The sequence below is a fragment of the Lissotriton helveticus genome, chromosome 2_1, assembly GCF_964261635.1.
Source record: "Lissotriton helveticus chromosome 2_1, aLisHel1.1, whole genome shotgun sequence".
NCBI classification, from domain to species: domain Eukaryota; kingdom Metazoa; phylum Chordata; class Amphibia; order Caudata; family Salamandridae; genus Lissotriton; species Lissotriton helveticus.
The window spans coordinates 514,609,344-514,629,629 of record NC_136059.1 but is presented as its reverse complement, the minus strand read 5'-3'; the positions used below and the strand labels follow the sequence as shown (position 1 = coordinate 514,629,629).

Genomic DNA, 20,286 nt, shown 5'->3' with positions numbered 1-20,286 from the left:
TGCAACCTAATCTGAAATTAACATGATAATTCTTTTGTCACATTTCAAAGCTACTAATTAAAAATATGGACATTGCTATTTGAATTTACTCGTAGTACTGTCTTGCATGCAATGCATTATGGGTAGGGTGCAGTACCATATGTGACCAAAAGAGGTCCCATGAGCCCTTTTACTTCGGTTGTTACACATATGCTTTTATTAGAGCCTGGTAGCACTATTTTCTTAATTGGCTTTCTTCTGCCTGCTGTTGCAGGCAGGACACGCTTGCTCTCTCTCTCTCACAACGTTTTTTTATTAATTTAAGCAGCACGGCCGCCTCAGATGGGATAATGATGGATGTACTTTTCTTTTACCTGAACATGGGCGTGCTTTTTTGGTTATAGTGGATCGTCAGCTGTCCATTGGTGTCACCACGGCCTTACTACTTTAAACATATAATTGCTCTTATTTCAAGCAGCTGTGTACTGTTTTACTTAGGTAGTTTATGATTCTCACTAGGGACCTCTAGGTGCAGCTCGTGGTACTGCACCTAGACATGCAGTGCTAGTGCTTTGCTCACTAGGGACCTCTAGGAACAGCTTGCGGTACTGCACCTAAACATGCAGTGCTGGTGCCTTGCTCACTAGGGACCTCTAGGAGCAACTTGCGGTACTGCAACTAGACATGCAGTGCTGGTGCCTTGCTCACTAGGGACCTCTAGGAGCAGCTTGCGGTACTGCACCCAGACATGCAGTTCTCGTGCCTTGCTCACAAGGTACCTCTAAGAGTAGCTTTTGGTACTGCAACCAGACATGCAGTGCTGGTCCCTTGCTCTCTAGGGACCTCTTGGAGCAGTGTGTAGTACTGCACTGAGACATACAATGCTGGTTCCTGGATCACTACGCAAGCATTTGCAATGCACTACGTCTCACATTACTGAAATTATGAGCTATTGGCGTTGCATTATTATTTGCAAGGCCAATACTTCAAACTATCAGTAATGCAAGACCTATTGGATTGCAAATACTTGTTTTTCCCCAAGGCTTCAGAAAGGCCCTGTTGAAGTAAACACGTGTTGTCTGGGCAAAAGAAGTGAAGAAAATAAAGACTATGAAAATAATTTCTGGGTATTAATTGTGGATATTGAATATGTTATGATCTAGCGTGTGCTCAGAGTTTTTGCCCCATTTGATTCCTACTTTAGCTATACAAAATGAAAGATGCACTCTACTTATGTAACCATCAACTGATAGTAAAACCATCAGTTGAAAGAAACTAAATCCTGGCTCTGAAGGTTCTGAAAGTACTTTAGCTATTTCTTGGGCTCAAGGCATATTTGTTTGACTGTATCAACCATCACTAATATTAGGAAATGATATAGGAACAAATCTGCAAGGACATGGATATTCGATCCTTTTGCTTTTTCAAAACCACTACGCTAAAATACCTCTGGAATGAGACATTTAATGGTGACAATCCATAGAGAGGCAGGTTTAAATCAAATATTAAAGTGGAAATTTGCTGCAAAGTATCAGATTTGAAATTAAATATAACATTATGCAATCTACATATCTATACATTTCTATAATGTATACCAGTGTCTCCATTGTATAGTTTGTGGGCAATATGTGACAATACTTCACAAACAGCAAAACATTTTTAAATGAACCATAGTACAATCTTTCATAATGTTCAAAGTACAATTTCCGTTCATCTACCTTGTTCAGTTAGAAATACAATCAGCGACCCTTAGATTGCCGAACATCTTCATTGATCTGACCATAGGCAGTTGAACCACCTCAATGGTCTTTATCAGCAGTCCTCACATTTGTGTTACTCATCAAAGCGCGGGACAAGCAAAACCGATGACCCCTGGTTCCACTGCAAGTCTTTCTCTTAACATGATGCGAAGCTACTCCTTTCTTCCATAAACACAAAAAATTAGCGTGTTTCATCTCTGTCGTTCCTTCAGATAATAAGGCTAACAATATTGACCAATATGTTTTCCATCTACTATTTTCCAAAGCACCCCGTTTGCTCGAAATGTAATGGGCACATTTAAAAAACTTTTTTTATACGAAAAATATTTCTTACTACCAAAATGTTTAAGATTCAGGCTCCGTAGTTCATTTACTAACCGGGGATCACCTGTAAGCATTATTTGTCCTGAATGGGTTTGCTTCTCGGTACTGCGATGGACGAATCTGATACAGTATGCTCATAAGTTCTTTTCTCGTTTTTTCTAAATTCTTTCAATTATATTTGAATAGGCATCAAGTCTTTATCCATGTTGCTGAGCAAGTCATTCATGTTTTGTCATTTATAAGTCACTCTAAATGAGTTGCTTGTATTCTCATACCTCTTTTTTATTGTTCCTATGCATTACTCTCAGGCTGTACTTTAAACATTTTGGGCCAGATGTATCAAAGGGTTTTACCCATTTTGTGTCTATGGAGATTCCAGCAAAGACGCCTATAAGAAAGCTTTGAAATTATATAAAGAAGCCATTCGAGCAACAAAGGTCCAATTTTTACCACTAAGATCCACGAGGCAGGTAACTCTGTAAAGGAATTATTTAAGTCTGTTTCCTACCTAAGTAAACCACAGCATGGAAATGACTTCAAGCCCGACCAGACTTTCTGTGACGAATTAGCCATGTTCTTCCATAGTAAAGTAACGACTATATACGAAGAACTGGCTAAAAAGACCAATCATTCATCTAATGTTCCTCTCTCTAACCCTAGACACTATAGCACCTCCAGTACACTTAGCAATTTCGACCCTCAATCAAAGGAAATGATCATTAGCATACTAATGACTATAAAATCTGGGTCCCACACGGACCCATGCCCGCCAGACATCATGCACCTGGCAGCAGACGACATAAAAGGTACCTTAACCAGTTTGGTAAATCAAGTACAGACATCCGGAGAATTTCCACTGAGGTGGAAAGTAGCCAACATGAGGCCACTACTAAAGAAACCATCGTTAGACCCCTCAGTGTGCAAAAACTACCGCCCCATATCCGGTTTACCCCTGGCTGCGAAAATCACAGAAAAGGTAACAAATAAAATTTTGATGGACTATCTAGATAACAATTCCTTACTAGACCCATCACAACATGGCTTCCGGACAAAGCACTCCACGGAGACAGTGTTGATCGCTGCGGTCGAGGGGATTTGGACTATTGTGGACGAGGGAGGCAGGGCTGTGCTTATCCTGCTCGATCTGTCGGCTGCTTTCGACACCGTGAATCACACGGTGTTGGAGCAGCGACTTCTTGAGATCGGTGTAAATGGCTCAGCGTTGGCTTTCTTTACATCTTTTCTGGAGAACAGAAAACAGTACATCGATTGGGATGGGCTGTTGTCTGACAGCTTTGTTCTACCTTGTGGGGTTCCCCAGGGATCGGCACTTTCATCGACTCTGTTCAATATGTACATGCTGCCACTAGCTGGGTTAGTCAGGAAGCATGGGTTTACTTTTGTTTCCTATGCGGACGACTCCCAGCTAGTGGTATCAGTTAGAGATAGTGCAGAACAAACGGCACAGAACTTCTGCGGGTGCCTTAAAGAAATCATGGTCTGGATGAGTCTGAACTTTCTCAAGATCAATGCTGAAAAAACGGAGGTCATGGAATTTGGAAAGGGGTCTACCTGCTTGGAATAACAACTGGTGGCCAAGAGAAGCTGGAGAATGCCCACAACCAGTAAAAAAGGTAAAAAACCTTGGTTTCTTCCTGGATGAAAAGCTTACCATGGGAATACAGGTGAATAGTCTAGCATCAACCAGTTTCTTCCTTTTGAAAACTCTAAGGAAGATTTTCCCTTTCATTCCAGTGACACTTCAAAAGACAGTAATGGCCGCCCTCTTTCTGTCCAGACTGGACTATTGTAATGCCATGCTTCTAGGCATTGACAAGTACCAGCTGAAAAAGCTCCAGTCTTTACAAAATGCAGCCATACGAACGGTTCTTAAGCTACCTTACAGGCATCCCACCACAACGGGCAGGCGAGCACTCCATTGGCTTCCTGTCCAGGAAAGGATCGAATTCAAGGCCCTCTGCTTAGCGCATAAAGCCTTCTATGGTGGTGGCTCAGTGGACAGCCAGAAACTGTTCCTGTCATATGCTCCACCACGTGAACTTAGATCTACTAGGCCTGGTTTCATATGTGTCCCAAAGTTAGGCTAGCGAGATGGGGTGGACGACGGCTAACTTACCAGGCAGCTCTACTATGGAACAAGTTGCCGGTCCACCTAAGATTACAGCTTAGTCATACTCACTTCAGGAAAGAGCTTAAAACTTATCTTTTCCATGCTGGTTAAATGATCTGGTTTCTCGACTATGGCTTAACTGCACACCCCAGCGCCAAGACGCCTCGGCAATAGAACGCTATATAAGCATTTATAACATAACATTATAACATAACATGGGAAAAAGTGTTCATACATCTGGCCCTTTATTTCACATCATGATAAAAAACATTATTTAACAATTTATAAATATTTGTGGTTCTTTTATGTGCATTTTAATGTGTGCCCCCACAGCACTTCATACATTCATGCGTGATACAGAACCAATTCGCACACATGTACTTTCTACATTGTCCCTGGACTATTGTTAATTTTTATGCCCAATTATTAAGAGTGCAACTCACACTGTATGGGTTTGACCCGAAACAGAAGCAAATCTTATTTGTTTCCTTATAAATCTTCTTTTGGGTTTCTTCAATATTTAGTTTGTTTATGAACACCTCTGATGTAAGCATCATAGCTTCTGGTAATTATTTTGACAGTCATGGATGGCACAAGTGTATTGTAATGTCTAAATTTGCTTCAGCAAACTCTTTCTCTGTCGACACATACTGTTTCAGAATAGTAAACCAACTGGCAGAGCATCAGTCATAGTCTTTGAAAATGCTTTGCCTGCGTGGGCGATGCTATCCATGTTTGTTCATCAATAGACACTAATAACGCTGGAAAACTCTTTGATTCGTTAGAAAGGGAGATGTTCCAAGACTAAAGTGTATGTTCTATTTTTATTCTTCAAGTTCTTTACCAATACTTATCTAAAGACACATTCAAGATATTGAACCTGAATTGGCTAACAGGACCTGGAAGAGCTTGACATGTTTAGGTTACGCACATGAAACTGAGAAGGGAGTGGTTCATCTATATAAATTGTTAAGATCGAATAATTATCAAGCATGCAATACCTTATTGAAACTAATTAGCACTAATGAAGTCGGAGGTGATGTAAAACTATGTAAAATTAATACTGGGTTCATAAGCATGGTAGTTGTAAACTCACCAGTACAAGCCTTCAAACTTATCCATGCTAAAAAGAGATTCACATTTGGATAGGGATTGTAGGTGGATCGCGTGCTGCTTGGGTGCATGATGTGCTGCATCCGCGCAGCGGGTGATTAGCGAGGAGCCAGGTCACAAACTGGTAGATGTCAACACAATGTTTCTATAGTCAACCCAACATAAGACTTGCCAGGTCTCTGAAAGAAGTTAATAGGCTACTGTTCCTCTCATCTGCAAATTCTTCCTTGCCCCCAAGCGTCCAGTGGTTGTGTCAACTTGGTGCTGCAGATGATTACATTTTTGAGAGCCACCTGTCATAGGGATCCTTCCTCCATTATTGTTGTGCTTTGCTCATGACTTATGGAGTCCACTACTTGAAAAGTACACGAGCCATGGCATAGCTATGCACTTCAAAAGAATTGTAACCAAATTCAATTTTGCTTGGTTTGTCATCGATAGAGACCAGAGTGAATATTATGGGTAGAAGTACTAGTTGAAGTCCTATTTCAGAAGAAGGTTGTTTGGTTGCAGTACTGTTCCAAATAGACAAAACCCCTCCTGAACAGATCACTGCAGATTAACAGGCTTTAAACACTGCTTACTTTCTTTCTTCAAAAACTGGACGCTGTTTTTAGGTGCGTGGTTAAGGCCTGCTTATATCACTGCAATACCCTCTTTGCAGGGTTACCTAATTTTCTTCTGATTAGACTGTAGCGTGCTCAGAACCTAGTATTGCTAACAGCGATAGGCACCCAGAGAAGAAATCTCGTCTGCATCGAGGAAATCACCACTCCCTATCTTTAAAGCATTCAAATTTAAGTTCTTATGTGTGGTGTACAACTGTCTATTTCAACCAACCCTTCAATGGGTTTCTTATAGAATGGTTCCTCACGCTCTTACTCGAAATCTTTGTAGTTAGGAAAAACCTTAAGCAAACAAATCTATGTTTAATTTTATCTCTTGTGATCGCTGTTCTCTTTCAGTGCAGAGAACGAATCTTTGGAATGCCCTTGCACTTTATAAAGGGACAACTCTTTTGGTCCAAGTGTTTAAACAGTAACGCGGCACCTGGTTGTTTGATTAAGCAAGTGATAACATCAGTGCCATGACACCCATGGGGTTAGTGGATGCTTTACAAATGCAATCAATCAAAATAATTCAAACATGTTCTTGTCAATGAGAAGTTGAGCACACTGAGGATGTGAGCCCCTCTTTCTCTCTTGCCCCTCTCTGCATCTCTCGAAAAAGGGATAGCTTAGTGGGATAATGGAAGACAGACATACTTACAACACATTATGATTGCAGCCCTCAGTTCACAAGTACTAATGATTGGTGGCAGACTAGTTCGAGACGAGAACATTTCAGTAAATGATGTGCAAAAAAGAATGCAATACAAACTGTGACTGCAGTAAAGGTTTCATAGCAAAGTGAGATATCTGTACTGAAAAGGTTTCCCTTTACTCTTCTGAAGTGATTTATTCTTTTGAATCTTAGAAGACATCACTCAAAATGGCAAAGTGTGGTGGTTGAATGACACATCTGCTTTCCCAACTCCAAGTCCAACTGATGACAACATGCGACGACCAAAGCGATCAGTAAGCATTGAACGATTTGTGGAGACCTTGGTGGTGGCAGACAAAATGATGGTTGGATATCATGGACGCAAAGACATTGAGCACTACGTTTTGAGTGTAATGAACATTGTAAGTTTGATCCCTATTTCTTTAGTAATAGTTTTCAAATTTTACTTTTAGGCTTCACGGTTAGGAATAGTTTAAGAAATGTGTGCACTGTTAAAGCCCAAAAGTTTGCATGTCATAATATCGTAAACAACTTCATCTGACATAAATATCATAGTCTTAATATCTGAAAGAGACACGTTAGTGATAGATTCCTTACCTTAGAATATCCCCAGGCGTCAGACTGGATCCGGATTTTTTTTGCGTAGCAGTACCCATGCGCGTCGGTAGGCGTCGTCAGCGGCTCCACATCCGTCGTCAGCGTCGTGGGCGCCATGATGACGTCGTCGGAGTACTTAGACGCCGCCTCCGCGTGCTGACGTCAGTTCTTCTTTTTTCCGTGCCAGCTAGCGCAGATCTGGAAAAAGTTGTACCCTAGTCACTTTTTGACTAACCTTTTAAGATCCTTTTTGATCTATTTTCGAAGTCTATTCAACTCCGACGGTGCCGGTAGGGATGCCCAGATTCAAGCCCTGCGCCGACTGCAACCGACTGATGTCGGTTACCGACCCCCATCGTCGGTGCCTGCACTGTTTGGGCCTGGACCACGACGACAAGTCCTGCTCCGACTGCCGGGCCCTGACGTCTAAGGCTAGACGGGAGCGGTCCCGTAAGCGACTCGAGCTTCGACAGTCCGCCCCGCGCCGCTCGAGGTCCCGGTCTGCAAGGAGGTCGAGGGACGGGTCGCGGGGCCGGAGCCACCACAGTTCCGGGAGTCGTCATCGGTCTTCGGGCTCGAAGTCCTCAGGTAGAGGCACAAGAAGTCGAAGAGGCATCATCACTCTTCTGACTCCCCCCGACGATCGCGCGACGCGGCCGGGGTTCAGGCGACACCGCCCACGTGGTGTCGCGGCCTGCTCCACACCCGCCGGTCCCTGGGCAGGACGCGACGCCGGGGGAGATTGCAACATTCCTCATGGCCATGAGGTCGCTCGATCCTCCGTCGGGTTCCACGGCGCCTTCGGGCCAAGAGGCTCCGACTGGGTCCCCACGCGGGCCGGGCGATTTGGCCCCGGCGCCGTCGGCGACTTCGGTCCCGACACCACAGGGCCCCTCTGGGTCCGGTTCCGGATCCGGGTCACCGCCGGTCGATCTCACGACCTCGCTGGCGTCGGCCCCACGGGTGTCGCCCCCGGCGCCGCCCCAGGACGACGTCGTCCCTGGTCCTGCCCTCGATTCGGGTCCGGCGCCGCTCTCGACCTCGATGGGAGAATTTTATTTCTATGACCCGGCCCCATCTTTTGAGCCTGAGTACCAGGCGATGGTTAATGAGGGGGATTGGGAGGGGTCCGAGGACCCTCTGGCACGTGAGTGTCAGTTTTCTGCGGACTGGACAGGAGAGCTTGGGGAGGCCAGTGATCTGGACACTTCGTCCGACACTGGTTTTGTCTCCCCTCCTAGCGTGGCTACGGAGGAGGGGGCTGCTTATAGCGTGGTGCTGATGAGGGCGGCCAAGACCCTGGGCCTTGAGCTCCCCGTCGCGGCCGTGAGGACTAACTTCCTCACTGAGGTACCGCAGTGAAGCTCAGCCGAGCCTCTACTGCCGTTTAATGAGGCCTTGTCAGACGTTCTTTTGGGCACTTGGTCCAGGCCCGCCACAGGGCAGCCTGTGGATAGGAACGTGGCCAGACGCCACCGCCCGGCTCCAGGTGACCCTTGCTTTCTGTCTACCCACCCCACCTCTGAGAGCCTGGTTATCCAGGCCTCCAATTCCCATACCGCATTCCCGCCGGCTCCCCCCGACCGGGAATCCAAGAGGTACGAGACTTACGGAAAAAAGGTATTCTCCTCCCTGAGTTTAGGATTGCGGTCAGTCAATACCGCGTGCCTCTTGGGCTGCTACACCCACTCTCTGTGGGACACGGTCGCAGCCGTGATGCCGGATGGAGGTACGGGCTAAACTCGGACAGGCCCTTGTGGAAGGCCGAGATGCGGCACGGTATTCCTTCCGGTGTGTGCTGGACACTACCGACTCTCTAGGCAGAGCGATGGCAACGACGGTGGCGATTCGTCGTCACGCCTGGTCGAGGTCCGCCAATTTTTCAGCCGATGTCCAAAACACACATATGGACATGCCGTTTGATGGCCGTCGCCTCTTTGGCGACAAGGCAGACCATGCGCTTGAGCGCTTTAAGGTCTCCACGGCTGCGGCCAAGTCCTTGGGCCTCTCGGCCCAGCGCCAGCAAACGGCTGCTTTTCGCTCCTTTCGTGGCCAAGGAAGGGGCGCCCCCACACGTTCTGCCAGCCACGTTCCGCAGACTACCATCCAGCTCGGTGGCGGACGTGGAAACCACCGTGGCGGCGGTAGGGGACAACTGCAAGGCCAGTCCACACTTGCCCCTGCAGCATCCGCCTCGAAACCCTCCTAGTCCGTGCTTTCAGGCTCATGTGACGCCAGTGGGGGACAGGGTTCGCCATCACCACCTCCACTGGCGCACTGTCACATCGGACAGGTGGATGCTGCAAATCGCCGTCCCCTTCTTTGCGACCCGCCTGCCATGCCACCGCAGCACCACCGCATGTCGGGGGATCACTTGACACTTCTCAGACAGGGAGGTACGGCCCTCTTGGCCAAGGGGGCCATCGAGCGCGTTCCTGGGCCAGAAGTAGGGTGCGGTTGTTACTCCCACTACTTTCTGGTACCCAAGAAGGGCAAAGGGGGCCTACGTCCTATCTTGGACCTATGAAACGTCAACGGCTTCCTCCGGAAGGAGAAGTTCAAGATGCTGACATTGGCTCAGGTCTTAGCTGCCCTAGACCCGGGAGACTGGATGGTAGCGTTGGACTTGCAAGACGCTTATTTTCACATCCCCGTCCTGCCGGCCCACCGGCGTTACCTGCGGTTCACGGTAGGCCTCGAGCACTTTCAGTTTACCGTGCTCCCCTTCGGCCTTACCAGCGACCCAAGGGTGTTCACGAAAGTGATGGCGGTGGTTGCTTCTCATCTGCGCAGGTTAGGGGTTTCAGTCTTCCCCTACCTCGACGACTGGTTGTTGAAGGGGGGCTCGCCCTAGACAGTCGTCGGCCACCTCCAGACTACGGCCGACCTCCTGCACCTGCTGGGGTTCTCCATGAATGTGCCGAAGTCACACCTGTGTCCCTCTCAGAAGCTCCTCTTAATCGGAGCGGTTCTAGACTCGGTGCAGTTTCGGGTTTTTCCTCCCGAACAGCGGGTTCGGGATATTCAGGCTCTGATTCCGATTTTTCAGCCTATATCCCGAGTCTCGGTCAGGTTGACGCTGCGGCTTCTGGGGCTGATGGCCTCCTGCATCCTTCTGGTGCATCACGCCAGGTGGCGGATGCGGGCTCTGCAGTGGGACCTGAAGTTTTAGTGGGCCCAGCATCAGGGCAACTTGTCGGACCATGTCTTGATCTAGGAGGGCACTGCAAGACAGTTGCAGTGGTGGCTCACGGACCGCGATTGGGTCAGCGGCAGATCCCTCTCCCTACCCCAAACAGAGCACGTAGTTGTGACGGACGCGTCCCTCCAGGGCTGGGGGGCCACCTGGGAGAGGGGGAGATCAGAGGCCTCTGGTCTCCGGCAGAGTCCCAGCTCCACATCAACCTTCTGGAGCTGCGGGCGATCCGACTTGCACTGAAGGCATTCCTCCCCTCTGTCCGGGGGAGTGTAGTGCAGGTGTTCACGGACAACACCACCGCCATGTGGTACTTCAACAAACAGGGCGGGGTGGGGTCGTGGACCCTCTGCCAGGAGGCTCTGCGCCTCTGGCAGTGGCTGAAACATCAGGGCGTGACCCTGGTGGTTCAACACCTGGCAGGTTCTCTGAACACCAGGGCGGACAAACTCAGCCGTCGGTGCATGATGGATCACGAATGGCATCTGAACTCGGACGTGGCGCAAGGTCTCTTTCAGCAGTGGGGAGAGTCTTGGTTAGATCTATTCGCCACAGAAGAGAACGCGCAATGTCATCAGTTCTGCGCATTGGAATTTCCAAGGCGGCACTCGCTCGTAGACGCTTTTCGTCGCGAGTGGAGTTGCGGTCTATTGTACGCCTTTCCGCATATGCCACTTCTGCCCAGAGTGCTGAAGAAGATCAGGCGCGACCAAGCTCAAGTTATCCTTGTGGCTCCGGACTGGGCATGGAGATATTGGTATCCAGAGCTACTCAGAATGTCTGTCGTTTAGGGGACGGTCCTCCACCCGAACCTGTCCAGTCTGCACCTACAAGCTTGGAGATTGAGCGGCAACATTTGAGGCCATTTGACTTGCCTCCTGAAGTCTGTAATGTCATTCTGGCAGCCAGGCGTCCCTCCACAAAGTCGGTATACGCCTGCAGGTGGAACAGATTTGTGGCATGGTGCACAGCAAAGGCTGTGGATCCTCTCTCTGCACCCCTTTCTGAGGTTCTCCTCTTCCTTCTTTCTCTTGCCCAGCAGGGCTCTGCTCTGGGCACTATCAAGGGCTACCTTTCTGCCCTTTCCGCCTTCTTAAGGCTACCTGATCAGCCATCTTTGTTCAAGTCCCCAATTGTAAATAGGTTCTTGAAGGGCATCACTCACATGTTTCCTCCTGTTCCTTTCGTGATGCCCCAGTGGGACTTGAACATTGTTCTTACTTATCTAATGTGTGCTCCCTTTGAGCCACTCCATAACTGTCCTCTCCGTCTTTTTACCTTGAAGACTGCTTTCCTGGTTGCCATCACCTCTGCCAGGAGAGCGAGTGAGCTCCAGGCTCTTTCTTCCATACCTTCTTTCCTCTCTGTCCATCCAGACAAGGTTGTGTTGCGGATAAGACCCTCTTTCCTGCCCAAGGTTGTCATGGCCTTCCACATCGGGCAGTCCATCACCTTGCCCACCTTCTTTCCGCCTCCCTCGAAAGAGGAAGAGAGGCTCCACCGTCTGGACCCAAAACATGCGCTATCTTACTACCTGGATCGCACACGCCAGTTCCGGGTGGATGACCAACTCTTTGTTGGTTACGCGGGCGCTAAGAAGGGACGGGCGGTGCACAAGCGGATCATCTCTCGGTGGATAATCTTGTGCATCCAGGCATGTTACTCCTTGGCCAAGAAGGAACCTCCTGTTGGGCTGAGGGCTCATTCCACTCGGGCCACGGCGACTACGACTGCCCTGGGCCGGGGAGTGCCCTTGCAGGACATTTGTCAGGCAGCTACGGGGGCCTCGCTGCACACGTTTGCGAGACACTACTGCCTGGACAGCCAAGTCCGGAGGGATGGCTTCTTTGGCCGTTCCGTCCTCCAGGACTTTCTGGTGTGATTATTGGTTCGCAGACCCACCACCAGGGTTGGTATTGCTGGGGTATCTATTATAAGGTAAGGAATCTATCACTAACTTGTCTCTTTCAGATGCATAAGTTACTACTTGTGTAACGATATATCTGTAAGAGACATTAGTTAGTGATAGATTCCTTACCGGCCCACCCATCCTCCCCGTTCTGCGAACCGATATCTAGGGTTAAGGTCATACCCTTTCAGGGCCCCAGTTTCATGGCACCAGTGTTGGTTTTTATCATGGCTCTGCGTTTCTGGCACGTAAAAGCTGTGTATAAGAACTGACGTCAGCACGCGGCGTACTCCGACGACGTTATCACGGCGCCACGACGCGGGCGACGGACGCGGAGCCGCGGACGACACCTACCGACGCGCATGGGTACTGCTGCGCAAAAAATTTCCGGATACAGTCTGATGCCTGGGGATATTCTAAGGTAAGGAATCCTTCACTAACTAATGCCTCTTACTGATATATCGTTACACAAGTAGTAACTTGTGCAACACTTACAAAATTATTAGAACATTGGGTGTAAAGTTTCTGTTATTAACTCCAATGGGGTGAGTATTTAGGATACGATATTTTTGTCAGATGATATGTAGGCAACAATATTCTGGAACCATACTGCTCTAAATAAGACAACAAACATACAAGGATTCATACATGGTTTGCACGTGTTAGAAATATTGTTTATGAGAGGCAACTTTCCATGAAACAAGACATGTATGGAAGATGCCCTTTATGACCTCAAAACTCTTTCTGCAGTTTACTACACTTGGTTGATTTTTGACGATTTACAACGTGAGACAGTTGTTTCTAGGACTAATGATTTTGGGGTATAAAGTGTCTATGAGAGTAGTATGTCAATGGGTACTCCCTCACGATATATCGCTTGACAGAAATATTGTATCTAGTACTTTGACCCGTTCACTACATTGCAGGTTAAGTATAGTGTAAGTAGATGTGGAGTTAAGGATAGTAATACACACCTTGATGATGTGGTGGTAGGTCATGTAGTGGATGCTGTATTTTTATAGGTCGATATTAACAACCTCTATATAGTGGCATACAACCATAAGAATGGTGAGTTAGTCACTAAAAGGTTTTCTCCTCCATGTTCCCCGACAGTGATGTAGCCAGCAAACTCCTGCATTTGCAGGCTCTCAATCAAAAAAACTTAGTGAGAATCTTCACTGCATTTTCGAGTGTTTGGGAAGTGTGAAGAAGGCAGAGTTTCTATCCCGCCCAAACCTGATCTCTTTCAGGCACATGCATCATTGTTGGCTTTTGCGATTTCTTAATTGCGATTTCTTAAATCGCAATTAAAAAATCGCAAAAGCCTATGCATGAAGAAATCGCTGAAAATTTTGCGATTTCTAAACATTCCTTAATTGCGACTCGCAAATTGCGAGTCGCAATTAAGGAATTCCTCCCCATTCATTCCTAAGGGCCTGAAGGCCCATAGGAATGAATGGGAAGACATTCTCAATTTGCGATTAGCAATTAGCGAATCGCAAATTGAGAATGCGATTTCAAGGGTGCAGGGGTGTCCAAAGGACACCCTTTTGCACCCCTGAAATCAATCTGTGCACATATGGTGTGCACACACATGCCCTAAGGGCATGTGTGTGCACAACATGAAACTTTGAAAAATGCACAGAAGTGAATTTTTCAAAGTTTTCGCAAATTACCATTTGGTTCAACCTCATGGTAATTTGCTCCCCCTAATTGCGAAAACGCTATTTTTTAAACTTTCATGCATTGCATTTAAGGAATCGCAAAATGCGATTCCTTAAATGCAATCGCAATTTGAGAATTCGCAAATATTTGCGAATTCTCAAATTGCGAGGGCCTTCACCCTTCATGCATCCCAAAAGCTGATTTTGCGATCGTAAACGGCCGATTTTTGCGATTCACACCGTTTGCGATCGCAAAAAGCTATGTGCCTGTAAGTGCCTTGGTAAAAGGACAGAAGGCGAAATATAAATGTTAAGTAGGAGGCGATTTTAGTTGCCTGCCTACAGAGAAATGGTACTAAAAGTGTCATCATAGATGCCTTTTGTTTTATTGAAAAAGAAGACAGCTAAAGAAGATGGGTGGTGTGCAGCGTTGTAGATCTCTGAACAAATTTGTTTCTTTGAACTGAGTTTTGGCAGTGTTTTTGGTGGACACCAACTTTGCCACAATAAAGTTGGCTAAAGCATTCTGGAGGTGACATTGGTAGAGTCTGAACTGGCTTCTGAATTGTACCATCTGTTCCTGAGAATAGTTGTGTTGCCGCCTCCTTTCTGTCTTTTTGGTGACCAGCCCAAGAAATATAAGCTCAGAAGCAAACTAGCTCTTATACTTGCCCACTGATAAATCCATATGGCACTGGAAGAGAGTGGCGTATGCTGCTGCCTAATGGTTAAGCTTATCATTGAGCGGGATTTGTGCAGGGCTGACATTCCCATCTTGTTTTTCAAAACCAAATTATTCTAGAGCAGCTTGAGTATTAAAGGAACTCCACTTTTTATGCCTTCCTTTTGATGTGTGCAATGGATTTATTGACTCAGAGGAGCAAATACCCAGGCTACTGAAGGGTACCAGAGGATATTTCACCAGGTGTATCTCAGGTATGGAAATTATTAGTAAAAATGAGTACTGAGCATTTCAAATTTAGGTGGGTTGTTAGTCGGCATGAAAATTGAAATGCCCCCCGAATCAAAAGCTTGGAAGAAAGAGAGTGGCAGCCTCCCCTTCTATTACAACAAAAACGCCAAGACAGTCTGGGCATGTGACAGAGGGATGGGCCACTGGTGCCTTTCAAAAAAGCCCCAACGGGAGTAAAAAAGCCACCAAGGCTAAAAGCACTACATCACGGTTGATAAAGTTGAAGCGGATGGTCAAGCTGAGGTCCACATTGTATTATAGGAAATAACTGCTTTACAGCAATAGTTTCTGAAAGACGTTTCCATATGCCTCCCTCATGATGACATGTTAAGGGTAATAAAAAAAGAAAATAGCCACCAATATCATGCCACTATCGATGGCTGCAGTATATCGCGCTTGAGACCTGCAGCACCATTAATTACTAGTGCACATGTTTGCAGTTCTTGGCAAGTAGGGCTCAGGCCATTGCTTCTGTGGCAGCGTCTGCACATTTTTAGCAGCCCTGCCTCTGCAAACTTGTGCCCAGCTGCCACCACCTTTGCATGTTTGTTTTAAGGTACTCCTGCAGCTGGCTCGTGCTCAGCAGCTGTAGGCGTGTGATCTGGAGAGACAGCCATCCACAACGTAACACTCGACTTACCCATTTTTCTTGCAGCCACTATCCCATTCCATACAGTTAGTTCCCAAAGAAGTTGGAGGGTGCAAAGCTTTTCTTTAGACAAATCCAAGTAGGCTCGTAGGAGGCTGGCTTAATATATGGTGCTCGCTTTTGTAAGTGTAGAACTCTGCACTAATCCAGGCAACCTTTATGGTGATTTTAGTGGTCTTAGGCAACCTTAGAAAGCTCTGTAAGTGGTAGCTGTGGAGAGAAGCCTTCGGGCTTAGTCCAGTAGGAGTGCAAAGCAGCTTGTTTTACCTGCACTTAATCTTATGGTATGAGTTAAGTGTAAAAGAACCACACAGTGTTGTTATAAAAAATTTGTATTTATTTTTAACAGTCACTAACGCAATGTATTATCTCCTACCCGAAGATTATAAACACAATATACACACAGTACTTTGTCAATAGACTACGTAAATAGCACAGAATACACAGTGGTCTTCAGGGGAAACCAAACCATATCCTAAAATAGTGGGATGCGAACCATGACTTGTCAAGAGAGGACCTAGAAGATGTAGAAGAGTTGGGGACCCAAGGAACCATCCAAGGTGAGTATCTAGGAACCCCACGAAGGCCGTGTGCATTGTGAAAACATGACAGCGTTCTCAATGCAAGTCTATGGGTAGGTTGCGGTTTCAATTTTAAAGAAAGAGGACCCTTCTCAGTGAACCCTGAATAAACCACATGGAAGATGGAAGGTTTAATAGTCATCCCACCCGTGGATATCCCAGGAACCAGGATACCTACACCAGGGAAGCCGGGTGCATACGTGAGTACTGATGTCGGAAACCGCCGTAGACCACAATGGAGGACTACAGGAAAGATGCCACTGACGAGGAAGGTGAAAGTGTCTGATGGAACCCAAAGGTGAATTCAAGATGAGAGGTACCTGCAAGCAGAGGGAACAGAGTCATTTGCCACTCAGGAGTGACTAGCAGGCCCAGGAGACGAATGTTCACTAAAGTCAGAGATGCAGGAGAGTTTGACGGTGCTCTTGAAGGTGCAGCTGTGTGAACCAGGCGATGCTGTAGAAGCCCAGGAGCTGCTCACGAGCTGTCCCACGTCAGATGTTGAGAACCAAGGGGTCAGTGTCCAGCAAGGTCATCAATGAGCCTTGGCAGAGGCAAACAATGTAGTCGTCGAAAAAGGTGCAGAGTCGGGACGAGCAATGTCCAAGTGACTCACCACGAGCAGGTAAGTCAGAGCAGACCCCGAGCAAGCAGGGGAGCCGGAATTGAAAAAGACCCTTAAAAGGACCCACAGACCAGAGACCGGAGGCACGGGAGTCGCAAGAGGACCTTGGGAGTCGCAAGAGGACCTTGATTCAGAAAAGGGGGTGGTGATGGACAGAGCATCTGAGTTAAACAGAACACTCATACCCAGTCAAAAGATCAGGGCTTGATCCATCACCGTTTTTTAGCTCACTGCACCATCCCAGCTCAGAACCTGGCTATATGCAAATTAGTCTAAACCTGGCCCAGTGCATCATGGGAACAGGGCAGACCAAACTACCAAGCCAATTCTTTACTGGAAAGGAAACAAGCTTGCGGGGACCGGTTTCTGGCATTACAGCCGTCTTCGGCCCTGCTTGCTTGAATCCTGATGGTGCAGTGAGCAAGGGACTCACATCTGAGCATACCCTGCCACTCCTATAGTGGCCAAAACGATTCAGAAAAGGGGGTGGTGATGGACAGAGCATCTGAGTTAAACAGAACACTCATACCCAGTCAAAAGATCAGGGCTTGATCCATCACCGTTTTTTAGCTCACTGCACCATCCCAGCTCAGAACCTGGCTACATGCAAATTAGTCTGACCCTGGCCCAGTGCATCATGGGAACAGGGCAGACCAAACTACCAAGCCAATTCTTTACTGGAAAGGAAACAAGCTTCCGGGGACCGGTTTCTGGCATTACAGCCGTCTTCGGCCCGGCTTGCTTGAATCCTGATGGTGCAGTGAGCAAGGGACTCACATCTGAGCATACACTGCCACTCCTATAGTGGCCAAAACGATTCAGAAAAGGGGGTGGTGATGGACAGAGCATCTGAGTTAAACAGAACACTCATACCCAGTCAAAAGATCAGGGCTTGATCCATCACCGTTTTTTAGCTCACTGCACCATCCCAGCTCAGAACCCGGCTATATGCAAATTAGTCTGACCCTGGCCCAGTGCATCATGGGAACAGGGCAGACCAAACTACCAAGCCAATTCTTTACTGGAAAGGAAACAAGCTTCCGGGGACCGGTTTCTGGCATTACAGCCGTCTTCGGCCCGGCTTGCTTGAATCCTGATGGTGCAGTGAGCAAGGGACTCACATCTGAGCATACCCTGCCACTCCTATAGTGGCCAAAACGATTCAGAAAAGGGGGTGGTGATGGACAGAGCATCTGAGTTAAACAGAACACTCATACCCAGTCAAAAGATCAGGGCTTGATCCATCACCGTTTTTTGGCTCACTGCACCATCCCAGCTCAGAACCTGGCTATATGCAAATTAGTCTGACCCTGGCTGTGAGAAGTTGGCCTGATGTGCAGTGTTCACTATTCTAGTGATCACTATATATCAGTCCAAACAACCCTTATTGATGATTGGTTGTAAGTCAACCTTATAGACCAGCTATCCTAGTAGCATGGATACGAGCAGTCTAAGGCTAAGACTCTAGAGGGCGTGTTAAGCCAGCTGTTTTACCATCACATTACCCCTTGAACACCCAGTGAAAGGACACCACACAAGTTGTTATGAAAATAAACAGTGTATTTATTTATAACAAGTCTACCCTGGCTCTTTATGAGACAGGGAGCTAAGCACACAACAAAACTCTTACGAAAATACTTTAAGTCGCACAATTTACACAAATGCCCGAGGGGCACGAAAAACCATATACTACAAAAGTGGAATGCGAAATTACTAGCAGGTAAGTACTACTCTCATAGGCTTTGGGATCGCTAGGACTGGACTACTGAACCTTTAGATTACTAGCAGGAGACCTAGGGACGTCGTGTGCAGAGTGGGAACTCTCACGCGTAAGGCGGAACAAAGTCTATGGATCCTAGTAAATGCAAAGTTAGTGTTTTCGGGCGAACCCGACTAGGTAGGACAAAAACGAAAGTGGATCTAGACACTTAGAGAGTGGGCCTACGCTGGAGCACCGGAGTACTCGGTTTACCTAGCCCAGGGGCTGCGGCTGCATAGGGTTCAAGTGTCGTCGGGTTTCTTCGTTGATGAACCAGGAGCCTGAAGAAAGAGTTGCTGGCAGGCGGCCAGTGAAGAAAGTTCGGAGTGATCCAAGCCTGGATCAGGGAAGAAGAAGACCTGAAAGCAGAGGGGACCAAGTTCTGAATCACTAGCCAGTGATTAAGTGGGCACCAGGATGGCACCGGGCGAAGTCACCGCAGTCAGGTGAGTGGGCGCTGCTGGGCTCTGCAGTCTCTCGGACCAGGAGGCGTTGTCGGCGACCAGGATGGAGGTGCGAGCTGTCCCACGATGGATGATGCTCTCGACGTCGCTGGACCCAGGATTGGGCAACAAGTCTTGGCAAATGCAAGGCCCACGCGGTGGACCTAAAATGGCGTCTTGAGTGGACCAGAAGGGTCCGGGGTGCTCCTCTTCGGGAAGGGAGCAAGGGCCAGTCTGGAGCAACCAGACCAGCAGCAGTGATGTCGTCGGGCGTCGTTCAGAAGGCCACAAGCCAGCGGGCTAGTAGCCAAACAACGTGGTGAGCAGCAAAAAGCAGAAGGGCCCCACGCAGATCGTGGAGATGCTGGGAGGCTGCACTTCGGTGCTGGAGCTGCTCAGGGTCGGGGCTTCTCGGACCCCAAAGCACTCACCAGGAAATTACTCGGCGGGCTTGCTGTGCAGAAGTCGTGCAGTCTTGCAGATGGCCAGTCCCTCGAGGTCTCGTCGCACCCACGGTTCTCAGCTGGGCTGTAGAGGTGGGTAGAGGTCAGAGGTGCCAGGGAAGCCGGTTCTCGTCGAGCTGGGCAGTCGGATTCCGGAGGAAGGACTTGCAGCAGACCGCAGTGTTCTGAAGATGGTGCCTGCGGATGCAGGGTGACTACTCCTTAGTCACAAGGGAGAAATCTTAGGAAGAAGTCTTGAGTTCCTTTCGTGGAAAGTAGTTTCAGGATTCAAAGATGATCTGATTTGGAAGGGGGCCTGCTCCTACCTTTATCTGGGAAAAGGGGGCTGGCACGCGACTAAGTCCTGCCCTATGGGTGGGACCAGGAGGGGGGTGGTTACACCCACTTCCTTGGCGGGCTTTTCCCCAGCTCAGGGTCTGGAGTGTCCCTGGAACTGGTTCAAGCCGGCCTATGCATAGTGAGCACCGGGGTGCCACTTGCAGTCACCTTCCTCTGTAGCCCTGCCTACCTGGAATACACAAAACCCTGTCTGGGACGGTGCTGGCACCGCCCCTGGCAGGAAACCCTTTGTCCTTGCCTCCTGCTCTGGGAGGACTCCCAGCAGCAGGAGGGCAGACTTGTGTCTCGGTGGCAGCATCCATTTTGTGGATGCTAAGGCTCTGTCTGACTTTAACCGGGGTTATAGGTTACATACATGTCGTGTCCCTCTAGAAGGGTGGAATGCTAACCTCGTCGCCAGACTTGGCGAGGGGTTAGTATTCCAATTCGTATGACACCTTACTCGACATGTTTTGATAAAGCGATACCAGAGTTGGCATATAACCGCGAGGATTAT

The 20,286-nt window shown here is 48.0% G+C and overlaps 1 protein-coding gene across 2 annotated transcripts in view; it reads left to right on the top strand.

Moving 5' to 3' along the window:
- LOC144818098 (A disintegrin and metalloproteinase with thrombospondin motifs 6-like) overlaps positions 1 to 20,286 on the top strand; it is a 674,525-nt gene that overhangs the window by 486,038 nt on the left and 168,201 nt on the right. For both annotated transcript variants that reach the window (XM_078675151.1, XM_078675150.1), the window contains exon 5: positions 6,784 to 6,992. In XM_078675151.1, coding sequence (XP_078531277.1) covers positions 6,784 to 6,992 — 209 coding nt within the window. The remainder of the gene's footprint in view (positions 1 to 6,783; positions 6,993 to 20,286) is intronic.